The sequence below is a fragment of the Thamnophis elegans genome, chromosome 2, assembly GCF_009769535.1.
Source record: "Thamnophis elegans isolate rThaEle1 chromosome 2, rThaEle1.pri, whole genome shotgun sequence".
Classification (NCBI taxonomy): Eukaryota; Metazoa; Chordata; class Lepidosauria; order Squamata; family Colubridae; genus Thamnophis; species Thamnophis elegans.
The window spans coordinates 153,437,072-153,463,290 of NC_045542.1; the positions used below are offsets into that span (position 1 = coordinate 153,437,072).

At 44.6% G+C, this 26,219-nt stretch overlaps 1 protein-coding gene across 1 annotated transcript in view; it reads right to left on the reverse strand.

Annotated features, from left to right (window-relative positions):
- The window catches only part of LOC116524095, a 116,184-nt gene that overhangs the window by 66,826 nt on the left and 23,139 nt on the right, over positions 1 to 26,219 (reverse strand). Inside the window, exons 7-14 of the mRNA XM_032239179.1 lie at positions 25,816 to 25,957; positions 22,166 to 22,297; positions 18,870 to 18,959; positions 12,211 to 12,351; positions 10,057 to 10,154; positions 8,722 to 8,833; positions 4,966 to 5,116; positions 1,769 to 1,848 (exon numbers count right to left, since the gene is read on the reverse strand). Coding sequence (XP_032095070.1) covers positions 1,769 to 1,848; positions 4,966 to 5,116; positions 8,722 to 8,833; positions 10,057 to 10,154; positions 12,211 to 12,351; positions 18,870 to 18,959; positions 22,166 to 22,297; positions 25,816 to 25,957 — 946 coding nt within the window. The remainder of the gene's footprint in view (positions 1 to 1,768; positions 1,849 to 4,965; positions 5,117 to 8,721; positions 8,834 to 10,056; positions 10,155 to 12,210; positions 12,352 to 18,869; positions 18,960 to 22,165; positions 22,298 to 25,815; positions 25,958 to 26,219) is intronic.

Consider the following 26,219-nt stretch of genomic DNA (forward strand, 5'->3'; position numbering starts at 1 on the left):
AGGAAACTTCTGTTCCATAGGTTGATTGTTCTCCCTGTCAGAAAATTTCTCCTTATTTCCAGGTTGAATCTCTCCTTGTTCAGTTTCCAATCCATTATTTCCTTGTCTGGCTTGGGGAAACATATGGGGAATCAAAGGATAGCATGCAACATTGGAGAAGGGTTTTTCCCTCCACCTTTTAACTTACCTTTAACCTTGTTATTGTTTGTCATTTGCCTTTCATTCTGTTTTGCCTATATCTTTTATATGATTTTATGACTTTTTATCTGTAAACAGCCCAGTCGTTTAGATAATGAGATGGGTGGTGCCTAAATTATGGTGAATATTTAAATAATGGAGGCCCCAGAACGAAACCTTCCTAAGTTCTCAGACTGTAAAGGGATGAGTAGGAAATTTGTACTTTCAGACTGGCAAGATTCGGTTAACCTTGCCTTACAATAAAACAGAATTGTGTTGTTTCTCTGGGTCATATAGCAATAGCAATAGCAGTAGACTTATATACCGCTTCATAGGCCTTTCAGGCCTCTCTAAGCGGTTTACAGAGAGTCAGCATATTGCCCCCAACAATCTGGGTCCTCATTTTACCCACCTCGGAAGGATGGAAGGCTGAGTCAACCCTGAGCCGGTGAGATTTGAACCGCTGACCTGCTGATCTAGCAGTAGCCTGCAGTGCTGCATTTAACCACTGCGCCACCTTGGCTCATATAATTTATGTGTGCATAATTTTGTATTTATGAATTTATCTTGTCATGTTTATGTAGTCTATATTGGAGGTGGTGACCAGAGGTGGGTTGCCAATTTTTTTACTACCGGTTCGGGCGTGCGCACGACACTGCTGCGTATGCGCAGAAGCATCTGGGTGAGTGGGCGGAGCCTCTCACCGCTGCTACTTACCTCCAATAGACCGATTAGATCCCACAGATTAGGCCTCCTCCGAATTCCATCCACCAGCCAGTGCCGACTGGCGACTACCCGGAGGAGAGCCTTCTCTGTGGCTGCTCCGACCCTCTGGAACGAGCTCCCCATGGAGATTCGAACCCTCACCACCCTCCAGGCCTTCCGCAAAGCCCTTAAAACCTGGCTGTTCCGACAGGCCTGGGGCTAAAGAGCTTTTGCCCCCCCCCCTCAAATGGTATGGTTGTTGTGTGCTTTTAAATTGTGTATTGTTCTGTTCATCTTTTTTATTCCTTATCTGTACCCCCTTCCCTGACTTGGATTGTGAGCCGCCCTGAGTCCCCTTCGGGGAAAAGGGCGGCATATAAATGCAATAAATTCAATTCAATTCAATTCAATACTATTGGTTCAGCCGATCCGGGCCAAATCAGCGGCAACCCACCTCTGGTGGTGACCCTTTGAAAGCTGTATGCAATGAAACTTCATTTTAATGGATGCCGATTAGTGTACACTCAAAGTGACCATAAAATGATTCTAAGTTCTAATTAGCTCATTGGTCATGCTTCTTGTCTGTTCTATTGGGAAAGCTGACACTTCCTGCACAATTTAACAGAATAACAGAGTTGGAAAGGACCTTAGAGGTCTTCTAGTCCAACCCCTACTCAGGCAGGAAACCTTGCACCATTTCAGACAAATGGCTGTCCAATCTCTTCTTAAAAGCCTCCACTGTTGGCGCGCCTGCAACTTCTGGAGGCAGGTTATTCCACTGATTAATTGTACTAACTGTCAGGAAACCTCTCCCACGTTCTAGGCTGCTTCCCTCCTTGATTAAAGTCAGCACACTGTAAGGTATGGAGAAGCCTGGTATCCTTACCATGATCTCTGCATGTTGTTGTTCCGGGCTTTTTCTTCAAGGCTCTGCTGGCCCCTTCGGTGCAAGGGAGGCAGATCGGTCTAGGGGAAAAAAAATTGATCCATTTGATTTAATGACCACTAAGAGAAATCCAGGGGGGTGCCATAAAGGTGAGCGGGTAAGTGACAAGAGGAATACTTCACCGTGAAGCATTAGTGTCCGCTTTATAAAGTAAGGCCACACCTGTAATACTGCATCGAGTTTTCGTCACCACGTTACAAAAATAGATGTTGAGGCTTTGGGGAAAAAAGATTGCAAAGAAGAGCAACTAAGATGATTGAAGGCCTGGAGACCAAAAATATAAGAGGAACGGTTGCCAGAATTGGGTATGGCTAGTCTAGAGATAAAAAGGACTAGGGGTGACATGATAGCAGAAATCCAGTATTTGAGGGGCTGCCACAAAAAAAGAGGGGGTCGAATTATTTTCCAAAGCACCAGAAGGGAAGACAAGAAACAATGGATGGAAACTAATCAAGGAGAGAAGCAACCTTGACTGTAAAAAAAATATGATTTCTGTAATAGAGTTGTGAAAGTCTGGAATGCCCTACCGGATTCAGATGTCTCGGCTACAAATTTGCATAGTTTCAGTCGCAAATTGACTTCCGTGGACCTTACTTCATACTTAAGTGGTCAGTAGGGGGGGGGGGGTGTCGTGCATAAATAAATAAATAAATAAAATAATGAAACCCTAGAACTAAAGAGAAACTTCCTAACAGAACAATCAGTGGAACAGTTTGCCTTCAGAAGTTCTGAATGCTTCATCACTGGAGGTTTTTAAGAAAAGACTGGACAGCCACCTGTTTGAAATGACATAGGGGCTCCTGCTTGGGCAGGGGGTTGGACTAGAAGACCTTTAAGGTCCCTCCCAGTTCTATAATGATTGAATGAGGGAGGACAAGATGCCAATACAAGTTGGGTAGGGCCAGAAGGGATTTTCCAACTTTTGGAAATAAGAAATTGGGTCAGCAAAATGCCAAGATGCAAACAGAGAGGATACTGTAAGGCACAATGAAGGGCTATGGCCAGGTGGCCCTTGACTGGCCATCCTTCTTGTTTGGGATACTTAATCCACTGCACCCACTACCAAAGCCGGTACCTGTTTGTTTATTTGCTTAAAAAGTTACAAGGGGCTTTCTCTATCCTTTCTGCCCCCTACAGGATAAAACTGTAATAAAAATGAACATCTCAGTAACACAGTCAACAAGAGAACACAAGAATTCACTGAAGTAAACATGAAAGTCAGGTGGTCACAAAAACTTTAAGCCTCACTCATCACTTTGTTGAGTGACTGCCTCATACAGGGACCATCCATAGTTATGACAGTGATAAAAAAGTAACTTTGCAACCAGTCCTCTCATATATTATTTTTTTTCTGTCTGTAAGGCAAAGAAAATCTATCTTTGTATTAACACTTGGATTTTATCACTTTATTTCATCTATCTATCTATCTATCTATCTATCTATCTATCTATCTATCTATCTATCTACCTACCTACCTACCTACCTACCTACCTACCTACTCTATCTATCTATCTATCTATCATCTATCTATCTATCTATCTATCTATCTATCTATCTATCTATCTATCTATCTATCTATCTATCTATCTACCTACCTACCTACCTACCTACCTACCTACCTACCTACCTACCTACCTACTCTATCTATCTATCTATCTATCTATCTATCTATCTATCTATCTATCTATCTATCTATCTATCTATCTATCTATCTATCTATCTATCTACCTACCTACCTACCTACCTACCTACCTACCTACCTACCTACCTACTCTATCTATCTATCATCTATCTATCTATCTATCTATCTATCTATCTATCTATCTATCTATCTATCTATCTATCTATCTATCTACCTACCTACCTACCTACCTACCTACCTACCTACCTATCTAATCTATCTTCAAAATTAGACTATGGTAGGTACTGTATTTTATTTTATTCATTAGGTAACAAGACCAATCAATCAATAAACTACTATAAGCACAGTTGCAGTATCAATTAGCAACTGCTTTACAATGACAGATAACAGAATAATAGAGTTGGAACGGTTCCACCACAAATGCGCGCACAACAAAAGCACGCCTGACTAAAGTGCGGTGACTAAAGCGCGGTGACAAAACCACGCAACGAATGAGCGACTAATTAGCCCTAAAGCGCGCCGACAAAAGCGCGCCGACAGAAGCGCGCTGTAACGGAACCCTAAACCTAACCGTAAACCTAACCCTAAACCTAACCCTAAACCTAACCCTAAACCTAATCCTAAACCTTACCTTAAATTAAATCGCGCTTCTGTCGGTGCACTGTTGTCGGCGCGCTGTTGTCAGCGCGCTTTTGACATTGCGGTTTTAGCGCCGCGGTGTTGTCGGCGCGCTTATGACGTTCGCGCTTTTGTCGGGTCACGGTTGGAACAACAGAACAGAACAGAATAAGCAAAGTTGGAAAGGTCTTCTGGTACAACACCACCTGCTCAAGCAGATAATCCTATATCAGGGCTGTCAAACTCACAGCCCATGGGCTGGATGCATCACACACTGGCCACGCCCATGCCCTGTTTAACGAAAGAGGGGGGGAGTCCCGATACATCGTGTGATGCTGCCATGATAATGTGAGTTTGACACCACTGCCTTATATCATTTCTGACAAATGGCTCGTCCAATCTCTTCTTAAAAACATCCGTGATGGAGCACCTTCAACCTGTCTGGAAATCTCGCCTTAGTTCTAGGTTACTTTTCTCCTTGATTAGTTTCCACCCATTGCTTCTTGTTCTGCCTTCTAGTGCTTAGAAGAATAGGTTGACCCCCTCTGCTTTGTGGCAGCCCCTTAAATATTGGAACACTGCTATCATGTCACCCCTAGTCCTTTTCATTAAACTAGACATATCCATTTCTTGCAACTGTTCTTCCAATGTTTTAGCTTCCAATTGTGGTTGCTAAACAAGAACTACCTGTAATAGCCCAATGTAAATGGGTTTCCAGTGGAAGATCCTGCTTTGGTAGACAATTCCTTTAACTGGACTGGAATTCCTTTAACAAGGCTTCAATTGAAATGTGCAAAGAGCCTAATTAGTGTTAATCAATCAATGTTTCAGAACAAACCAGGTGAACTTTAAAAACCTTGGGAAAAAGACACCATACCTGATTCTTCCTCCGAAAGTCACAGGTTTCTCCAGTTCAATGAGGGAGATATCGTAGTCATAGAATTCTTGGATGCCCTCCGCCTTTTTGGCTCGAATGTTGTATAATTCGTGGTCAATCCGCCTCTTTATCTGTAGCCTGATTTCTCCTCCTGCCAAGGGGAGAAAGAATCAGAGATCCTCAATTTTCTTTTTCTACTGTAAAAACATTGCATCGAGGGGGCCCTCTGTGCTCTATGAGCCTGGTTGGTTTTTTTGCAGATGTTTCCTTACTTAAATTATGTAACATCATTAAGTGCTAAATTACTTGTTATAGACTAACAGTGCTTGTTACCTTAGAGGCAACACAGAATAACAGAGTTGAAAGGGATCTTGGAGGTCTTCTAATCCAACCCCCTGCTCACGCAGGAAACCCTACACCACTTCAGACAAATGGTTATCCAACCTATTCTTGAAAACTTCCAGTGTTGGAGCATTTATAACTTCTGGAGGCAAGTTGTTCTATTGATTAATTATTCTGACTGTCAGGAAATTTCTCCTCAGTGCTAAGTTGCTTCTCTCTTTGATTAGTTTCCATCCATTGTTTCTTGTTCATCGGATGCTTTGGAGAATAGTTTGACTCCCTCGTCTTTGTGGCAACCCCTGAGATATTGGAAAACTGCTATCATGTCTCCTAGTCCTTCTTTTCATTAAACTACACACACCCAATTCCAGTAACCGTTATTTACCCCTAATCATAGTTGTTGCTCTTCTCTGCACTCTTTCTAGAGCAAGGGTGTTAAACCCGTGGCCCGTGGCTGAATGCTTCACATGCTGGCCACACCTAAGCCCAATTTAGCAAAGGGGAAAAAGGTGTGCCAAAAACATGACGCTGCGTATTTGACACCACCACTCTTCCAACACTAAGCCATTATTGGATTATGATGGTTTAGTGCTGGAAAGCATCTCAGAGGTCATCTAGCGAGCCTTCTTTTTTCTACAAGATGGCCACCACTTGTCCTTTGAGGTAGATCAGGTGAGGGAAGCAGACATTGGAAAAATGCAGGCGTGCTACTTTATCACTGTAAAGCAATGTTTCTCCACTTTAAGATGGCTGTCCCAAAGGTGCTTTTTTGAAGAAGCAACTGGACTTTCTGGTTTTTCTTTGAAGACGTTTCGCTTCTCATCCAAGAAGCTTCTTCAGCTTCCCCACCATCCAGTCAGAGCTGAAGAAGCTTCTTAGATGAGAAGCGAAACGTCTTCAAAGAAAAACCAGAAAGTCCAGTTGCCTCTTCAAAAAAGCACCTTTGGGAGAACCATGACTGGGGATGACTGAGAATCTCCATAGACGCTTAAGATGGCTGGACTTCAACTCACCCACAATTCCCCAGCCAGCAGGTATGGGGAATGCTGGCATACTGGCTGGAGAATTCTGGGAGTTGAAGTCCACCCTCCTTTAAGTGCCAAGGCTCGAAAAAAATCCTGTTATAGAATGTAATCACAGAATCTTGAAAGCCTTTGCCATTTCTTATATGAAAAGACAACCACAGTGAGGTTATTCTGAGTCCCCTTCTCACATCTCCCTTTTCCCCAGGACTGAGTTGCCTTTTTTTCCCCCCTTTGAGGGTTCCGCCTACTTTCATCAAGGTGTTCTCCACCTGTTGTCGTCCCCGCCCCCCCGCTGTGTGTGTGTCAACAAAACTAAAGAAAGCAAAAGTGATGTCAGGCCTTGAATCACGTAGGGTAGACATTCTGCAGAAAACCAATACCTTCCCCAAGATACTGTCATTCATCTCCTGCCCAACCAAACAGTTAATAATACAGCTGGAGCTCTGCTGAATCAGGCAGGTAAACATTCCGATGGACTTTGCCAACAAGGAAGCAAATAGTGATTACCTCTATAATGACCATTCCTTTTTTTTTTCCATTCGCATGAAAGGACTTTCCACTAGGGTTGAGGTTACACCGGGTTTTGCATGGTGAGATGTATTAGAAATGTAGAAGATTTGTGGGGGGGGGGGAGAGACACGATAGGATTCTGGTGGTTTTATGAGGTAAAATGGGCCTTAAGGGCCTTGACTATGGGCCTTGACTGGATTACTGTAATGCGCTCTACATGGGGCTGCCCTTGAAGAGTGTTCGAAGACTACAGCTGGTCCAGAATGCAGCCGCGCGAGCGATAATGGGTGTACCTAGATACACCCATGTTACACCTATCCTCCGCGAGCTGCACTGGCTCCCCATCGGTCTCTGGACATGTTTCAAGGTGCTAGTCGTTACTTTTAAAGCCCTACATAGTTTAGACCTGGCTACCTGAGAGACCGCCTCCTGCCCTTTACCTCCCAATGACTAACAAGATCGCACAGGTTGGGCCTTCTCCGGGTGCCATCAACCGGACAATGCCGGCTGGCGGCTCCCCGGGGGAGGGCCTTCTCTGTTGCTGCGCCGGCCCTGTGGAACTACCCGCTGAGATCCGGACCCTTACCACTCTCCTGGCCTTCCATAAAGCCGTCAAGACCTGGCTGTTCCGGCAGGGCTGGGGCTGTTGATTGATATCCAGCCCCGCTTAGATGGAATGGATGATGTGGAATTTTAATATTGTATTTTTTATTTTTAAATTTTAAATGTCTCTTTGTCTTGTTGTGAGCTGCCCAGAGTCCCAATGGGAGTGGGCGGCATACAAATTGTATTAAACTTGGAAACTTGGAATCAAGCTTCCCAATGTCATTTTGTACAGTGAGATGAGTGACATAGAAATTTAATAAACAAACAAAAACAACCCCTAACTCTAAAAATGCCAAAAAAGGGGTGGGTGGTTGTGGAATAATTGATTCTATCTACACTAGGTAGGTTCCAAAGCCCATAGAAAACAGGTAGTCCTTGATTAACAACAGTTCATTTAGTGACTGTTCAAAGTTGCAAAGGCACTGGAAAGTTAGGACCATTTTTTTTTTACATTTACAGCCATTGCAAGCATCCCCCATGCTCATGTGATCAAAATTCAGGCGCTTGGCAACGACTGATTCATATTTATGACGGTTGCAGCGTCCCCGGGTCGTGCGATCACCTTTTATGAACTTCTGACAAACAAAGTCCTCGGAGAAGCCAGATTCCCTTAAACAACCTAACAACTGCAGCGATTCACTTAACAACTGTGACAAGAAAGGTCGTAAAATGGGGAGAAGCTCAGTTAACAATTGTCTCGCTTAGCAACTTAAATTTGGGGCTCCGTCGCAGTTGTAAGTCGAGGACTACCTATATAGGATGAAAGGCTAAACGTGATGCATTAGCCTGTTTTTAAAATCCCTACCTTAGTAAAACTAACAGCAAAGCCACTATTGTGACTTCACACAGCAGGTACTTCCAAAAATTTCAGTGGAACTAGGACATTAAAAAAAAAAAAAAAAACCCTCCCATGAGCATTCTACAAGCCTCCCAAAGCTCTGCATGCCCTTTTATTGCAAAAAAAACCGGCCTGTTTTTGCTCATTTTTGCGCCCCACCCCAGCCCCCAGGAGCACTCTAAGAACCTCCCAAAGCTTTTGCAAAAAAATGAGGCATGCAGAGGGTTTGGAGGCCTGTAGAGTGCAAAAACTTTTGTTACAAATTTATCTCTTCAAAATCATGGCACGTCTTATACTCTGGTACATCTTATATAGCCCGAAAATATGATAAATGCAGGAAAATAATGCTTCAGAAATCCCTGAAGAAGGGAAGACCCCAGAAGTATGCTGGAACCACGATAGAATGCATGCTTTCTTTTAAATGTAGTATCTTACCCAGAACCACGATCCAATTAGAGATGTCTTTCAAGTGGTTGAAGCAGTGAGCCGCTGTTAGAACCCAGGTGTTGGAAATCAAGGCACCTCGGCAAGTAGTATCCCTATGACGCTAGAGCAAAAATTAAATACAATATAATCAGGTTAGCACCCCAGAATTATGTTCTAGGTCAGGGGTATCTAACTCAATTTGAGGGCCGCATCAGTGTTGTGTTTGACCTTGAGGGGCCCAGGGGGAGTGGCCAGGGTGGGTGCAGCCAGCTTCACGTCAGTCATCGAGGCTCTGTTTTCAGCCACGACAGCCCACCCGGACTCCATTTTCTCTGGCAGAGGGCTGCAGGAGGCTGTTGAGGCTGAAAATGGAGAGCGGCCGGGCCACGCGCAGCCTCCCCGAGTTCCGCTTTTGCTGGCAGAGGGTTGCATGAGACCACGGGGGCCAAAAACAGAGGGCTGGCGGGCTATGCGGAGCCCTCCCGAGCTCAGTTTTTGGTGGCAGGGGCACCACAGGCCCGTCCTTTGCTGTTTCCAGAGCAGGCCCGTGGGGCAAATCTAAGCACCCCGTGGGCCGCATTCAGCCCATGGACCTTGAGTTTGGCACCCCTGTTCTAGGTCTAGGTTTGGCTGCCAAGATTCCCCTCCTTTAACCATTCGACAGAACCAAATACCAGGAATAAAGCAAGTTAATTGCTGGTGGGGGCCACATTCCTATAAGTCCCTACAGAAATCTGGGGAGAGGAAAGAGATCACAATGGTGGAGTGGTGGTGAACAGTCTGTACCAGGGCTGGGTTCCTGCCAGTTCTAACCTCTTCTATAGAAGAGGTTCCACAACTCTATCGTGGCGTTTAGAACTGGTTCCAGCTCCCTCCCCCTGCCCGCACCATGCTTGCACCGCCTGCTGCTCACTGATTGGCTGGCTCACCAATCACCCTGGCCACCTCTAAGAGTCCTATCTAAACCTTAAAGCTGTCAAGTTTGAACATCCCTGAGGTTCTTTTTTCTAAAGAGTTAGGGGTGCAAAGGTCTTGTAACTTGACCGCTTTTAGACTTGCGTGCTTCAAATGCCAGAGTTCCTGAGCCAACATTTTGGTTGCTAAGCAAGAGCATTGTTAAGTGAGTTTCACTACATTTTACAAGTTGGCCACGCCCACCCAGTCACATGACTACCAAGCCACTCCCACTCAGTCACATAGCTGGCAAGCCACTCCCACCCGATCACAAGGCTGGCAAGCCACTGCTACCCGGTCATATGGCCAGCAAGCCACTCCCACAAAGCAGGCCACACCTACAGAAGAGGTTCTAAAAAAATTTAAAACCCACCACTGGTCTGTACTTACTGTGTTTTGGAGATGTACATGCCAAGGGTTCTTCTGATCCCACCTTGCGTTCTCCGAGTAGTTTGACAAACCACAAATGGCCTCCAAATCTCTAGGATCTAAGATGGTTAGAAAGTTAACGAATCTGGGAGAAAACCGATCATCAACCTTGCTGTTTGCCACCCTTGCTTGTGTGTTCTTTCTACATAGATGTCTGTTGTGGCCCAGCAGGTGCCGTTGGAGCTGCCACCAAACTCCGACAGTAAGGGGCCCTCTGAGTCGGCTCTGGAGGATGTGGAGGACCCTGGACAGGGTTCCAACTCCGAGCAGGGCGCAGAGAGGCTGGTTGGCCACCAGGAGGCACCTGAGCCTTGGACCAGTGGGGTGGAGACAAGGGAGAGTGAGCCGGAGGCCAATAGTGAGTTGTTCCTGGATGCATGCCATCGAAGAGCTACTAGGCGTCAGGAACAATTATGCAATTACAGGAGGTGATTGTACTCAGCTGGTGGTCATTAGGCTCCTCTCCAGACTATAAAAAGCTACTTGTGCACACGGCCCTCTTTGCAGAAGTCAACGCAGGATTGAATGTCGGAGGACAGTACTGTGAGCTTGGCAGGCTGGATTGCTGCCAAGCCTTATCTGTGTTTATTGCTGCCTGAGTTTGTCTGAGTTGCTGCCAAGGTCCTAATCTGTTTGTTCTGCTTGGTTTTCAGCCACCAAGGTTTTGGTGTCTTGCTATTAAAGTACATTCCAGTTAAGCTTGTCTCGGCATTTGTTACTGGACGGAGGAGGGGGTCACAATAGATGTCTATCGAGATTTTCAGGCATGGTTGTCCCAAAGATGCTTTTTCAAAAGACGATTTGGCTTGTTTTTTTTTCTTCTTGGAGACGTTTTGCTTCTCATCCAAGAAGCTTCTTTAATTCTTCTTCAGTTCGGAACTGAAGAAGCTTCTTGGATGAGAGGAGACATATCTTGAAGGAAAAACATACAAGTCCAGTCGGCTTTTGAAAAAGCACCTTTGGGATTTTCTACATAGAAAATTTCAAGATCTATCAGTCTTTGAGCAGAACCAACACAATATGACTTCAATCCAAAGGCCCCCACTGCCTTTGTTTAATGGCAAAACTTCTCATGTTATCAGAAACGAGACTCTGAAATTAGTTTTGCACGTGGGAAAATCAACCCGTTTGACGTCAATACTTTGGGTGTGGGTGTATTTGTGTGTATGCATGCCTTTGAGTCAGTGTCAATTCCTGCAACTACTTAGACTAGTCTTTGCAGATTCGTTACCAAAGTTTTTCGGAAGCGATTTGCCATTGACAGCTTCCCAGGGCCTAGAGAAAGTGACTGGCCCAAGCTCACCCAGCTGGCTTCATGCCCAAGGTGAAACTAAAACTCAAGAGTCTCTTAGTTTCTAGCCTGATGCCTTAACCAGTGCACAAAACTGCCTCTCTTATTTCACATATACACGATACATTTCCAGCACTGCAAAAAAGCCGGTTTCACTTCTATTTCCTTCTGGATCTTATTACCTGCTTTGCATAAATAAAATGATTCAAAATAGGGAAAGAAAAATTGAACTGTCTACAACTGAACAAACAGAAACATACAAAGAGGGAGAAGTTACACAGGAAGGACTGTTCACATGCAGGCTGGCATTATCTACAGGTAACAATAGCACTTAGACTTCGATACCACTTCCCTGTGCTTTACAGCCCTCTCAAAAGTGGCTTACAGGGTCAGCCTATTGCCCCCTAACAATCTGGGTCCTCATTTTACCCACCTCGGAAGAATGGAAGGCTGAATCAACCTTCAGCTTGTCAGAATTGAACTGCTGGCAGTGGGCAGAGTCAGTCTGAAATATTGCATTCTAACCACTGCACCAATGTGACTCTTCAGTCCTCATATCTATACATTTAGTGACCATTCGACATTATAACGAAACTGAATTTTAATGTTACTATCCATTACCTTAATATTTTAATGTTTGATCTTGTTGATTTTAGTTTGCTTACAGCAAAGCTTATTGTAAACCGCCTGGGTGAGATGGGCAGCATGTAAATATTCCTACAAGCATAAGGCTGAACATTGAGTAGATGCACCAACCCTTTGCCCCTTTGCCCCCTTTACCCCCCTCCCCCCAATCCCTGGTAAATAAGATAGATCCTACACACCCAACAGATCTTCAAAAGCGCTCTTCAGTTCCTGTGGATTTTTCATCACAAAGACATGCCTTTCCCCTGGCTTTTTCGATGCAATCTCATTCATGGCACTCAACTCAACTTCGAGGTTCCCAATGCCAAAAACATAGATATCTGAATGGAAAAACAACAGGACAGGCACTGATGATGTTACCTAGTTGGATAATGAAATGTTTGCAAGAAAACAACCAAGGGCCCTTCTTCAAAAGGACATATATTAACAACACGGGACATTCTGGAAGAGAAGACAGGACAGTCCCCAAATCTTATATCAAGGGATTCTTTCAGATCGATCAAGCCAGTTAAGTAGCAAGGATGAATGGGCTGGATGTATTGAAAGCCATAGGAAATAAGAAAAATAAGAGCCTGACTCTTTAGAATTCATTTTGAGGGAAACTAAGCAGATGGGAGATTTCCAGCAAACCTGAGGTGAATCCAGCAGGGGTTTCATACTATACTAGCCGATAACCCGGCGTTGCCCAGGTATTTATTTATAGGGGGGAAATGTCCAAACCACCAAACATAATTTCTAATGTTGGATTTTCCCCCTTAGCAGAGGGAGCCACCTTGTGGAGTACTGTGAGGCCATTACCATGGCAACTTTACTGTGCTGTACAGTAGAGGCCATTTTAAGGCACAACAGGCTGTATCTTAACAAAACACACACCCCAAGGGGAGTTAGGGGTGTCTTACCCCCACAGTATTTTTTTACAGAGAGTAAGTCATTTGTGTACCAAGTTTAGTGGAAATTGATTGAGGCGTTCCAGAGTTATGCTGGAACATACATACAAACAGCCAGATAGATGATAGATGATAGATAGAGAGATAGAGAGATAGATAGATAGATAGATAGATAGATAGAGAGAGAGAGAGAGAGAGAGAGAGAGAGAGAGAGAGAGAGAGAGAGAGATTCTAAGATCTCGAGAACATTTGTAGTAACTTAAAATTTTGTTACTTTACTCTGTGGGTTGCCCAGGAAAATACCTTAACTGAAATTACTTTTCCTAGAGAGATGCAGGAGTGATTGTATTTTCTATTTCCAATTATTGCTGCATGAATGACTTGCCTGGCTTTTGAACAATTGTTCCTGCTATTTTCCAACAGCAGCTTTTTCCAATTGCTCTATTTTGGGCAGCCTCTTTAATATGCGTTGTTTCTTCTAGTGTGTTAGTCATAGATAACCTGCTAGATTACTTACTTCCCTATTGGCCCTACAGGCAACACATCTCTTGGATTTTAGACAACAGTTGGCAAACAAATTTATAGGTAGGTAGGTAGGTAGGTAGGTAGGTAGGTAGGTAGGTAGGTAGGTCGGTCGATAGATAGATGTTTAATAATAGCTGGAACAGTAAAGTGGATAGATGAATGAATGAATGAATGAATGAATGAATATTAAGATATTTAAATTAATAGTTGTACTGAATGAATGAATACTAAGATATTTAAATTAATAGTTGGACTAAATGAATGAATACTAAGATATTTAAATTAATAGTTGGACTGAATAAATGAATACTAAGATATTTAAATTAATAGCTGGACAAATAAATAAATAAATATTAAGATATTTAATTTAATAGATGGAACAGTAAAGTGGATAATGGGCCACAACATACAGTGATAGTTGATTGGTTGGAGAATGCTAGCTCTTGCATGAGGTAATCTAGGTTATGATTGATTGCTGGGTGTACAGGGGGAAGGTTCCTCCCCCCCCCGCCTTTTTCTTCTGGGTGCCCTGTATGCTCTGCGATGCTCCTGTTTGCCTGACTATATTGACTAATATACATATAGATGATAAATGTATGTATTTATTTATTTATATAAATAAGTACAAGTTTGTGACAGAGTCTGTGACTTCATTTGGACGCCTGCTGCGCAATTCCCTGACAATAAACAAATAAAACCTTACATCTCTTGGAGAGCATTTACCACGGGTTACTTACTCCCTGAGCTACAGCCTTTCTTCTGAAAGTGGAAAGTGAAAGTGAAAATGAAAGTAAAGATTTTCCCCAGAATGTAGAAAGTGGTGCTTAAAGGATGATCTCAGCTGCTCATGATAATACTTGGATTTTGTGTGTGAGAGAGAAAATAAGTGTGGTCAAGGTGAAGAATTGATGTTTGACTTAAAAGGAAATAACAATAAGGACATAATAAATAATACTAGAACATAATATACTGGAATACTAGACTTAGTAGAAACTTGTTCTATAAACATTTGATTCCTGTAACACATAAACGGTATATTATGCCTTTGTATTTGTAACACACCCATGATACATTATACCTTTATATTTGTATTTCCTGTAACTAGCTTCCTGTAAACATATGCTGTATTAGGCCCCTGTAAACTATCTGGTAATTGTCAAACATATGTTCCTGCCATTTGATCTGAAGATTTGATCAGCTTAGAGTCGCCCCACAGCCCTAGAACCTACACCTTTGATCTATGTAAGTCCCCTTCTCTGCAACACCAGGGGGCCAATTCAGAGGTGGGTTCCTACCAGTTAGGACCGGTTCGGCCGAGCTGGTAGTAATTTGGCGGCTTGGGTTGCTGGAACGGGCAGCGACCCACACCTGCCATGCAGTGGCGGGTTCCGGATCCTGGTGCAACCGGTACGGTGCAACGGGGCCGGGCGTCCATCACATGAATGCGTGCAGCACACGCATGCATACTTACCACCCGCAACGCTTCCACGACGCTCCAGTTGCCCAGCAGAGCGTCACGCAGGCGCCATACACTCCATGCAGAAGCCCCGAACAGCTCAAATACCAGTAAGGAGCGCGGGCGGGCGGGCGGGTGGCCCCTCCGGAGCACCATACCGGAACAGTATCTGGTGCTCCCGGCAGGCACCAGTACACCTGTACCAGGGCGTACCGGTTGTAACCGACCATTGCTGCCATGCCCCCGAACCAGTTCTCCCACATTTTGCCGCCATTTTGATTTTCAATTCTGCGCATGCGCGGAACAATTGTAATTTTTTCCCTTTTAAAAACATTTTGTGCATGCGCAGACCTATTTTTGGGCAAAAGCGCATCAAACCAGCAGTAATTCCAGGAGCAACCCACCCCCCTGGGCCATTTGGCCAATTGTGAGAACAAAGGAAGAGATAACGCTGATAACACTAATGAGGAGGCTCCTATCCTTTGGCAAGAAATACACAATCCTAATATGGAGACCAGAATTGGGGATTTAACTGATGTTTTATAACGTTTCTAACAGTATGAAAGGAAGGCCATTCCCTCTCTTAGGTATGGCTCTTCCCTGCATATCCTTGTATGTGTTTGGAACTGGCAACTCTTTGATCAAAGATTAAATTGTTATTTTTTTTCCTTAAGCCTCCATTTAAGTTCTTATTTTGGCTCTCTTTGTGGGCTTAAATGTACCCTTACATATTTATCTAGAAACAGCAATCTGAGAGAAGCAATGAAATCAGATATGAGAGGTAACATGGAATGAAAAGCATTTCAAGAGTGGGGGAAAAGTGATTTATTGAGGATCCCCTCATAACAATCAGAGAAAGTTAACTCTGGTAGCTTTATAAAGGCCACAAGAACATTTATTTTGCTTCCTGTTGTGAACTCTAGGCCCCAGCAATTAAGCCCGTGTGGCAAACCTATGGCATGCGTGTGAGCCATCTCTCCAGCTCAGTTCTGCCACGCATATGTGTGCACCTCCCGCCAACCAAGTCTCTCTCGAACATGCACGGGAGGCAGGGCATGGGGCGCATGCAGGGGGGTCAGCAAGGCACATGCGTGGAGGGGCAGGATGCATGCAGGGAGGGTCACTCGTGAATGCGCGGGGGTGGGGCATATACATGGGCCCTGCGCACGCATCGCATTTTGGAGATTTGGGTGCGTGCTTTGGGCACTCGGTCCAAAAAAGGTTAGCAAACACCTCTACTGATGACCAAAACTATAACTGAGGGGGCTTATGACCCAGTTTCAAAGTTCTGAAAGTCACAACCACTTCACAGTCAAGTGATGAAATTTCGGGCAGTAGGCAATATGGTCCCTTATAGAGCCCTTAGCAAAGTCCTGCAGTCACAGGATGTATTGTATTGTATGACAATTTTGACAGGTGCTTACTTCTACTTTTCAGCAAAACTGCACTCATAGTGAGCCACTGCCTCACTTAAGGACCACAGCTTTTGCCTAATGACCATGGCATTATGATGTCTCCTTAATACAATAGCACAATTGGAAGGGACCTTGGAGGTCTTCTATTCCAACCCCCTGCCTAGGCAGGAAACCCTATACCGTTTCAGACAAATGGCTATCCAACATGTTCTTAAAGACTTCCAGTGTTGGGGCATTCACAACTTCTGGAGGCAAGCTGTTCCACTGATTAATTGTTCTAACTGTCAGGAAATTTCTCCTCAGTTCTAAGTTGCTTCTCTCCTGGATTAGTTTCCACCCATTGCCTCTTGTTCTACCCTCAGGTGCCTTGGAGAATAGTTTGACTCCCTCTTCTTTGTGGCAACCCCTGAGATATTGGAACACTGCTATCGTGTCTCCCCTAGTCCTTCTTTCTATTAAACTAGATCTACCCAGTTCCTGCAACCGTTCTTCATGTTTTAGCCTCTAGTCCCCTAATCATCTTTGTTGCTCTTCTCTGCACTCTTTCTAGAGTCTCCACATCTTTTCTACATCGCGGTGACCAAAACTGAATGCAGTATTCCAAGTGTGGCCTTACCAAGGCATTATAAAGCAGTATTAACACTTCACGTGATCTTGATTCTATCCCTCTGTTTATGCAGCCTAGAACTGTATTGGCTTTTTTGGCAGCTGCTGCACACTGCTGGCTCATATTTAAATGGTTGTCCACTAGGACTCCAAGATCCCTCTCACAGGATCTACTGTTGAGCAAGGTACCACCTATACTGTACCTGTGCATTTTGTTTTTCTTGCCTAAATGTAGAACCTTACCCTTTTCTCCATTGAATTTTATTTTATTAGATAGTGCCTAATGTTCAAGTTTGTCAAGATCCTTCTGTATCTTAAGCCTGTCTTCTGGAGTGTTGGCTATTCCTGCCAGCTTGGTGTCATCTGCAAATTTGATGACTTCCCCATTTATTCCCTCATCCAAATCATTGATGAAGATGTTGAAGAGTACTGGGCCCAAAACAGAGCCTTGGGGTACTCCACTACATACTTCCCTCTATGAAGATGCAGTTCCATTGAGGACTACACGTTGAGTGCGGTTGGTCAGCTAGTTACGAATCGATCTGGTGGTGATGCTGTCTAACCCACATTCTTCTACTTTATCTAGTAGTAGGTTATGGTCTACCTTATTACTCTCCCTTGGATGACCTCTCTGACTCTTTCTCGGAGGCCGGCTTGAGGGAGGATGAGCTCATTCCTGGCACGTCAGGCACTGGGTTAATTAATGACTCTGAACTGCCAGCCAAAAGTGGTTTACAGGGGGCTTCGGTTGGGGACAGTTTGCAGGTCAGTTTGCAGAGGAAGAGGAAGAGCTGCCATCCATGTTGTACTCAAGAGCACGCAGGGGCAGAGAAAAGACAAGAGCAAAGGAGATCTGCCAGATTAGTTGGGAGAAGGCCCCGCCTGCCTTGATGGACTGCATGGATTATTTATTAATGGATTATTTACCGTGGCAGGCAGAGGGAGGCATTTCTGGGAACAACGTGTTTGTTTTGTGGCTGTGTGTTTGTTTGTGCTTCCTGCCTGACTTGGTGCCTTGGAGATGCTGTACTTCTCTTGCCAAGTGAACTCTTGTGGATGTACTTTCTGTTTTGCCTGGTGGCTTTAAGTTTGCTTAGTGGAGTTACTTGTTGGAACAACTTTTTAATGGACTATTGCCCATTGCCTTGTGGACTAAACTTGGCCTGCTTGCGGCTGGCTTTATTTGGGGCAGTTCTGAGACTGGGTGAAGGGAACTGCTGGGGAATATTAATAAAATCTGTAAAACACACTTACATGTGTGTGTATGTGAATGAGTGAGTGAGTGGAGCACCACAGTCATGGGACCAACTCATTTTAGGATCATCTTGGCATACATCCATAATGGACAGGCTCCATTACAGTCATACACATGGCTGGGATTGAAATTTTTTAGCAACCTCTGCCTGATTGTTGGGGGAGTGGGGGCGTGGCCATGGGAGGGCATGGCCTATTCAGCCTCCTGCACTATGGCAGGACGGCATTTTTATGCACCATAGGCTCTGTAGGTTTTCCATGAGCCTCTGGAAGAGCAAAAACAGCATCCTCCAGGCTCCGGAGGCCCCTCCGGAGGCCAGAAACAGGCCTGTTTCCACACTTCTGGAATTTCCGGGAGGCCCAGTTTTCGCCCTCACAGAGCCTTTGAATGGGCCCTGCACTTACCTAGCATGATGGGTGAGCCGTGTGGAGACTCCTGGGAGGGGAGGGCAGGGTGGGCGAGGCCAGCCAGTGCTTCCAATAACCGGTTCGGCGAACCAGATGTAAAATTAGCATCTGGTTCGGCTGAACCTGTCCGAACCGGCTGAATCCCAACCCTGGTCATACGTCAAGGATTACCACTAGTAGATTTTCAATTGAGTAGTAGTTATAATGAGTTCAGTCTGCTGTAGAAAAACAAGATTCTTGAGGGACAGGTTGCTATCCCAAAGTAACACAATTCATTCTTGACTCACCAAGATAATCTTTTCGGTTTTCTCTCACATTCAGCAGATCTTCTATCTGGCTTACTGCCCTTTTGGGAGAACCTCCAAGATTGGATTTTCCTGAAGACAAAATAAAAAAAAAAAAATTAGAGGACAAAATCAGAGAGCAATTCCCAACTCATATGCTTATGGCAAAACAAGTGAGCCAAGAGGAATAAGTTGTGGAAAACTCAAGGATGATCGTATTGAACTGGTGTTGTGTTCCTAAATGAAAAACAAAAATAGGCAAGTGTTGTGGCCCAGCAGGAGCCGTTGGAGCTGCCGATGGACTCCGATAGCGAGGACCCCTATGAGTCTGCTATGGAAAATGTGGAGGACCCTGGGCAGGGTTCAGACTCAGAGCAGGGACCAGAGAGGCTGGTTGGCCACCAGGAGGTGCCTGACACATGGAGCAGTGGGGAAGATCAAAGGGAGTTTGTCCCTGACGCCAGGCAACAGAGGATAGAGAAACAGAGGCAGCAGTTACGGAGACAGACTCATAAGAGATAATCAAGCCCATGTGGTTGTGGCTTGGCCCCTCCCAAGAGAGTATATAAGAGGAGACTTGGGGAGGAGTCCTTTTGCAGGACGCAAACGTTCGTAGTAATCCGGAGAACTCTTTGTCTGGTCTGCCTTGTGTTCCCATGTCTGTTGGAGTCTGGGTTGCTGCCAACCTCTTGCCAGTGAATCGTGTCTGGGCTTTCAGCCAACAGGATTATAATTACTGTGAATAAAGAGTGGCAAACAGCTAAGCCAGTGTCTGCGTTCATTACCGGATGGAGGGGGGCCAGAACAGCCAAGCTAAGGAAAATGAAGACCTGTAATGGTTTCCTGGGCAGTCTGAAGACCATGACCAGGTTGACCTGTGACTGTACTAAAAACAAGAGAGAATTTTTAAAAATCCCTTTGTTTGATAGGCTGGAGCCTGACTTTGAAACATTAAATTTTAGACTAAATCTCCATCTAATGGAGGCTTTTGAAGGCCACAAGCAAAAGGGTTTCCATCATAGATGGTCAAAAGTGGGGACCAAGGGAGAGATGGTCCAAAGAGCTCGTCTTAGAACAAGAATGGTGGAACTGTCTGTGCTCCACAACTGCATCCCAAAATAAATATATTTTTTTTAAAAAAAATGGTGCTGCTAATGTAACTTCTCATTTCCGGTCCCAAAGGTGCTTTTCCAAAAGGCAACTGAACTTCCTTGGTTTGTTTCTTTGAAAACGTTTCCCTTCCCTTCCAAGAAGCCTCTTCAGTTTTTCTTCAGTTAGAACCGAAGAAGCTTCTTGGATGAGAAGCAAAACATTTTCTTTAACAATTCATTTGTACATTTTCTCTTTACATACTGTAAAGAGCTTTGTGAACAGTGTATTGTCTGGATCAATTTGCTTACATAATAATTTTTGAAATCACGGGGAACAAACAGTTCTGGGAAGGATCAGTTGTACACCATATTGTGATTTATTCTGAAATTATGAGGATTATGTCTTCCTCCACCCCACCTCCCCCAAACCCTTCGGAAAATCGAGGAGAAGAGAATCAGAAAAAAAAATGAGCTCTCCTTCTCAACCAGTTCCTGGGTGTTGATTGCTAGTTGAGGAAATGTTCTAGTCCTTTGGCTCCCTTTGTGGCTTCTTGATTGTGTCTTTTGAATGGTATATAGATGTTTATGTCAAAGTGCCTGTTGGTGGTTGATTTGTCTGAATGCCAGGCTTCCGGGAATTCTCTTAGCATTTTTGGACTTGGCTTAGTCTGGGATGCTCACAGTTGAAACTATGGTTAATTCTGCGTGAGTGCTGTGCAACTAAGGAGTTTTCAACATATATTCTGATTGCCAGTTGGTGTTCATGCATTTGCACTGAGCCACGGTGGCGCAGTGGTTAGAGTGCAGTACTGCAGGCTATTTCTGCTGACTGCCGGCTGCCTGCAATTTGGCAATTCGAATCTCACCAGGCTCGAGGTTGACTCAGCCTCCCATCCTTTTGAGGTGGGTAAAATGAGGAGTCAGATTGTTGGGGGCCAATATACTGACTCTGTAAACCACTTAGAAAGGGCTGTAATAGCAATGTAAAGCACTATATAAGTCTAAGTGCTATTGCTATTGCTCTGCTAGTCTCCTGCCTTTTTATCCTATGTAGTGGTTGTTGCAATCTTTACGCTGTATGCTGCAGATCAGTGCCCCCCCCCAACCTTTTGGGCACCAGGGACAGGTTCTATGGAGTTTTTTCAGTGGACTGGAGCAGGCCTGGGTTCAAATGCTGCCTGCATCCCATGGATGGGGGCTTCGCTTGTTTGCGCGGCTCAGTTTCTGGCATGCCGCAGACTGTTGCCGGTTCATGGACTGTGGGTTGGAGATGCCTGCTGTAGATGACTCCGTTTTCTTTCTTGTATTGGGGCTGATGGGCCTTTTGGTTGACTTAGGATGTTTTAGAGGGCCTTGGTTGGTTTGTGTGGTACCCTAATGCCATCTGGTTATAACAGTCTGTTTGTGGTTTCCAACATGTCTTTGATGCTTGGCAGTGTTAACTTTTCACAGCTCACGTGATAAGAGCAACACAATGAGAGCAAACCCACTCCCTCCTAAAAACTGATGAGGTTACCTACCGTATTTTTCGGAGTTTTTTCCTAAAAAAAAGAGGCTGAAAATCTGGGCGTGTCTTATACACTGAATACAGCAATTTTTGCTTCCTGAAACCCTGCTCCCTTCACCAAAATGGCCGTGCATAGCTTGTAGGAGGCTTTCAGAGAGCTCCTGGCGGCTGGGGAGGGCAGAAATGAGTGAACAAACGGCCATTTTTTGCTCAATTCCCCCCCCCAGCCCCCAGGAGCACTCTATACGCTTCCTAATGCCCTTTTTTGACAAAAAACAGGCCTGTTTTTGTGAAAATCGGGCCATTTTTTGCCCGTTTTTGGCTCCTCCCCCCTTCAGGAACACTCTACAAGCCTCCTAAGGGCTATTCATGCCCCTTTTTTGAAAAAAAATGGGCCCCTTTTTGCGAAAAATGGGCTGTTTTGGGGAGGACTGCAGAATGCAAAACCTTTTTTTAAAAATTTGCCTCTTCAAAACCTTGGTGCATCTTACACTCCAGTGTGTCTTATACTCCGAAAAATACAGTAGTTTGAGTAATGAAACATCTGCAAGAAAATGGCTATGCTCAGAGAGCAGCAAGGACCCCTCATTTCAACCCTGCGCTACAAATATCCTCCTATTTTGGTACAATAGCCATTGCTAGACAGTGAACAGTACCCCCTCCCCAAAAAACCCATTTTCAATCTCTCCACTTCTCCTTACCATCCGTAAGCAGAATGATAGCATGGCGGGCTTTGCCCCATTGATCTTTTGAAAATTGTTCTTCGTTAATCATCATCTCATAAACTGCATGAAGCGCCGCGTAAATGTTGGTGCCGGTTGAATTGCCGTGATCTGCAAAAAAAGGGCTCGGTTAGTCTTGATAGATTCTTCTTTTTAAACCTCGGTTCCTCTAAGGCCGTGATGGCGGACCTATGGCACGCGTGGCACAGGTGGCATACAGAACCCTCTCTATGGGCATGTGAGCCATTGCCCCAATTCAGCTCCTCTGCGCATGCGCATGCACCTCCCACCAGCAGGCTGGTTTTTGGGTCTCCCCCATGCATGCACAGGGGGGCAGAGTGCATGTGGGAAATGTGCGCACATGTGCAGGGGGTGAAGGGTGTGTGGTGTAGTTCCCCCCCCCAGCAGCCCATTTTTGCTCCCAGGCAGCTGCAGGGAGGCCTACTAGTTCCAAAATGGGGCACGGGGGTGGGTTGCATGCAGTGGTGGGTTGCAGTTGGAATGCCCCGGTACAGGTGTACTGGAGCCAGCCCAGAGCACTGGATACCGTTCCAATACGGTGCTCCGGAGGGCCAACCTGCCCGCCAGAGCTCCTTACTGGTCTTTTAAGTCTTTTGCGCTTCCGCACATGCGCATGGCGTGTACAGTGCCTGCGTGATGCGACGATGATCAGCTGGGGAGTCGTGGAGAACTCTTCATTCCCTATCTCCCAAGGTCATTCCCACATGCCATTACAGTCTATGCATGCCACAATTGCACACAGAGCCATATCTGCCAGCATGCAAGCCATCAGCTCTAGTGCACATGTACATGCTGGCCAGCTGATTTTTGGCCTTCTGGAGGGCCGGGGAAGCCCCCCCCCAGGCTCTGTAGGCTTTCTTGGAGCCTGGGGAGGGCGAAAATATATTGAATATTCCATATTCAAAATATGGAAAGAAAGAGGAGGGAGGGGGAAGGGGGGGAGGGAGGGAGGGAGGGAAGGAAGGAAGGAAGGAAAGAAGGAAGGAAGGAAAGAAAGAAAGAAAGAAAGAAAGAAAGAAAGAAAGAAAGAAAGAAAGAAAGAAAGAAAGAAAGAAAGACAGACAGACAGACAGACAGACAGACAGACAGACAGACAGACAGACAGACTGCCTTCCTTCCATTCTGGGACCATGAAAGCACACCTACACTATTGCAAATAACAGTTCTCTGGAAGGGTCTCTCCATCCCCCCTGACCCAACCCCCAAAATAGATTTATGTGGCTTCTACCACCTTATGTCATTTATGAAATTGTAGAAGAGTTGGTTGTTCTCCCAGGTCTTGGGGACAGAGAGAATGTGGAGCCCCCTGGATTTCTTTTCGTTTTGTTTTACTTTGCTTTAATTGTTTAATCGAGTTTTTATGAATGTTCTGTGGAGGGGGTGGGGATGAGAAAGGACCATACTTTGCTAAGATTTATACCTACAGTTGGAAATTTCAACCAAGTTTCTAGATTTTACATTCAGACTCCAGCAAGGTTTACCTAACAGCTTTATTTCCTTCTTGAATCATTTCTATACTAATCTCTCCCCCACCCCAAACACAATTCCTGTTGGTAGGCAACCTTAATAAATATAATGCAATATTCGTTCTATTTACAATGTCATCACATAGCAATGTACACGTTTGTAATTCCGGGAGAGATAAAAGTAGTATATTGAAAGGTTGCCCTGCGTTTTATTCTTTGTTTACACAACACAAACACACGTAATTTAAGCCGCAGCCGCACTAACTCCTTGCCACTGTAGGACAAAGTCACAGCTTCAGTTCAAGAGTCGAAGCGAACAAGATGACACACAAGTTTAAACAATAACAAGGACACCCAAAGGTGTTTTTCTAAAGGCAAATGGACTCCTTTGCTTTTCCTTGAAGGCATTTCCTTTAAGCTTCTTCAGATGAACTGAAGAAGCTTCTTGGATGAGAAGTGAAACAGCTTTTAGGAGAAATTTTAAAAGTCCAGTTGACTTTTGAAAAAGCACCTTTGGAACAATTATAACCTGGATGACAGAGCATCTCCATAGACAATAATAGGGACAGAGGACCAGCTAGTTAGCTGCTGCAAGAAAATCACACCGTCTGACTAGAAGCAACGGCACGACAAATTAACAAAAATGTGTGCATTGGAATATCTGCAAGAAATACCATTTGCTTGCAAGCAAGAACTGGTGGTTCTTGCCAGTTCTTGCAAGCAAGAACTTGTAGTCAAAGCAGAGGTGGGTTCCTACCAGTTCGCACCTATTCGGTAGAACCAGTTCATCAAATCTACCGAACCGGTTAGAAGAGGTTCCACCAGTGGACCCGGAAAGCAGGCCACACCTACAGAAGAGGTTCCAAAATTTTTTGAAACCCACCACTGGTCCTTGGATATGATTATTCTACACTATCATGCTCATATTTATAAAACTCAGTGCCTCTGTGAAAGGTAAGGATGACTACTGCGTTTGTGGTGCAATCAGAACATTGCGTGTGTTGAAGTTGTTTTTATGCAAACCAAAGATGCCTTTTAAAAAACAAGTTTACATCATATTCTTATGCATGCCAGTGCTGTGTGTGAGGTAATTTAAGGTGGTTCTGACAAGTGTCGTCGGCATCTTCATATCCGGTCATATGGGCGGCAAGCCACTCCCATCCGGTCACATGGGCGGCAAGCCACTCCCACAAAGGAGGCCACACCCACAGAGTAGGTTCAAACAATGTTTGAAACAATAGCAATAGCAATATAGCAATAGCAGTAGACTTATATACCGCTTCATAGGCCTTCCAGGCCTCTCTAAGCGGTTTACAGAGAGTCAGCATATTGCCCCCAACAATCTGGGTCCTCATTTTACCCACCTCGGAAGGATGGAAGGCTGAGTCAACCCTGAGCCGGTGAGATTTGAACCGCTGACCTGCTGATCTAGCAGTAGCCTGCAGTGCTGCATTTAACCACTGCGCCACCTTGGCTCTGAGTCAAAGTAATAGAAAATTAAGAAGCTAAAGTGTTCCAGGACAGTATTCCAGTATTTGAGAGACTGCCACAAAGAGGAGGGGGTCAATTTATTTTCTAAAGCACCAGAAGGCTGGACAAGAAACAATGGATGGAAACTAATCAAGGAGAGAAGCAACCTGGAACTAAGGAGAAACTTCCTAACAGTGAAGACAATTAACCCAGTGGAACAGATACAAATTTATCACAGACACATATACAGATAGTCCTTGATTTATTACCACAATTGAGCCCAAAATTTCTGTTGCTAAGTGAGACATTTGTCAAGTGAAGTTTTGCTTCATTTTATGGCATTCCTTACTGCAGTTGTTAAGTTAATAATATGGCCATTATGTGAATCTGGTGTTCCCCCCCCCCCTCCGTTGACTTTGCTTGTCAGAAGGTCGCAATAGGAAATTGCATGACCCCAGGGGGCACCGCAACTTTCATAAATAGACAGTGGCGCAACAATAGCATGGGGCTTGAATCATAAATTTGCCAGTTGGACCACTCCCTCCTCTCAGATGCCAATGACAAGAAGCAGAGTGTAAATGTTTTAAACAAAATAAAAGATCGAATTTATAAAGCCACCCAACTCACAACAACTCTGGGCAACACACAGAAATATCAAGGGAGAAATAATACCTTTGTAATTCATATTATTTTCCATCGCCTCAAGCACCATATCCGGATCTTCAGCAGCATCAGCACCAATGTCAACAATTGTCTTGGGCTGGCTGGCATAAGATATGACTGAGAACTTGACCGGAACTTCAAAGCTAGAAATCTGAGGAGCAAAGAAAAGCCAAAACACACAAACAAACAAAAACAGGATTTAGAGAGTATCAATCAAACAGGTTCTTTACTATCAAAAAACATTTCTCCATATGATATTCTTCCAGCAAAGTATTTCATTTTAATGTTTGGCGAAGAAATCTGAGGCATACTTGAGAGTTGGTTTGGTCTAGTCATTAAGGCACCAAGGTAATAAAGCGGGAGACTGTGAATTCTAGTCCTGTCTGAGCCATGAAAGCCAGCTGAGTGACCTT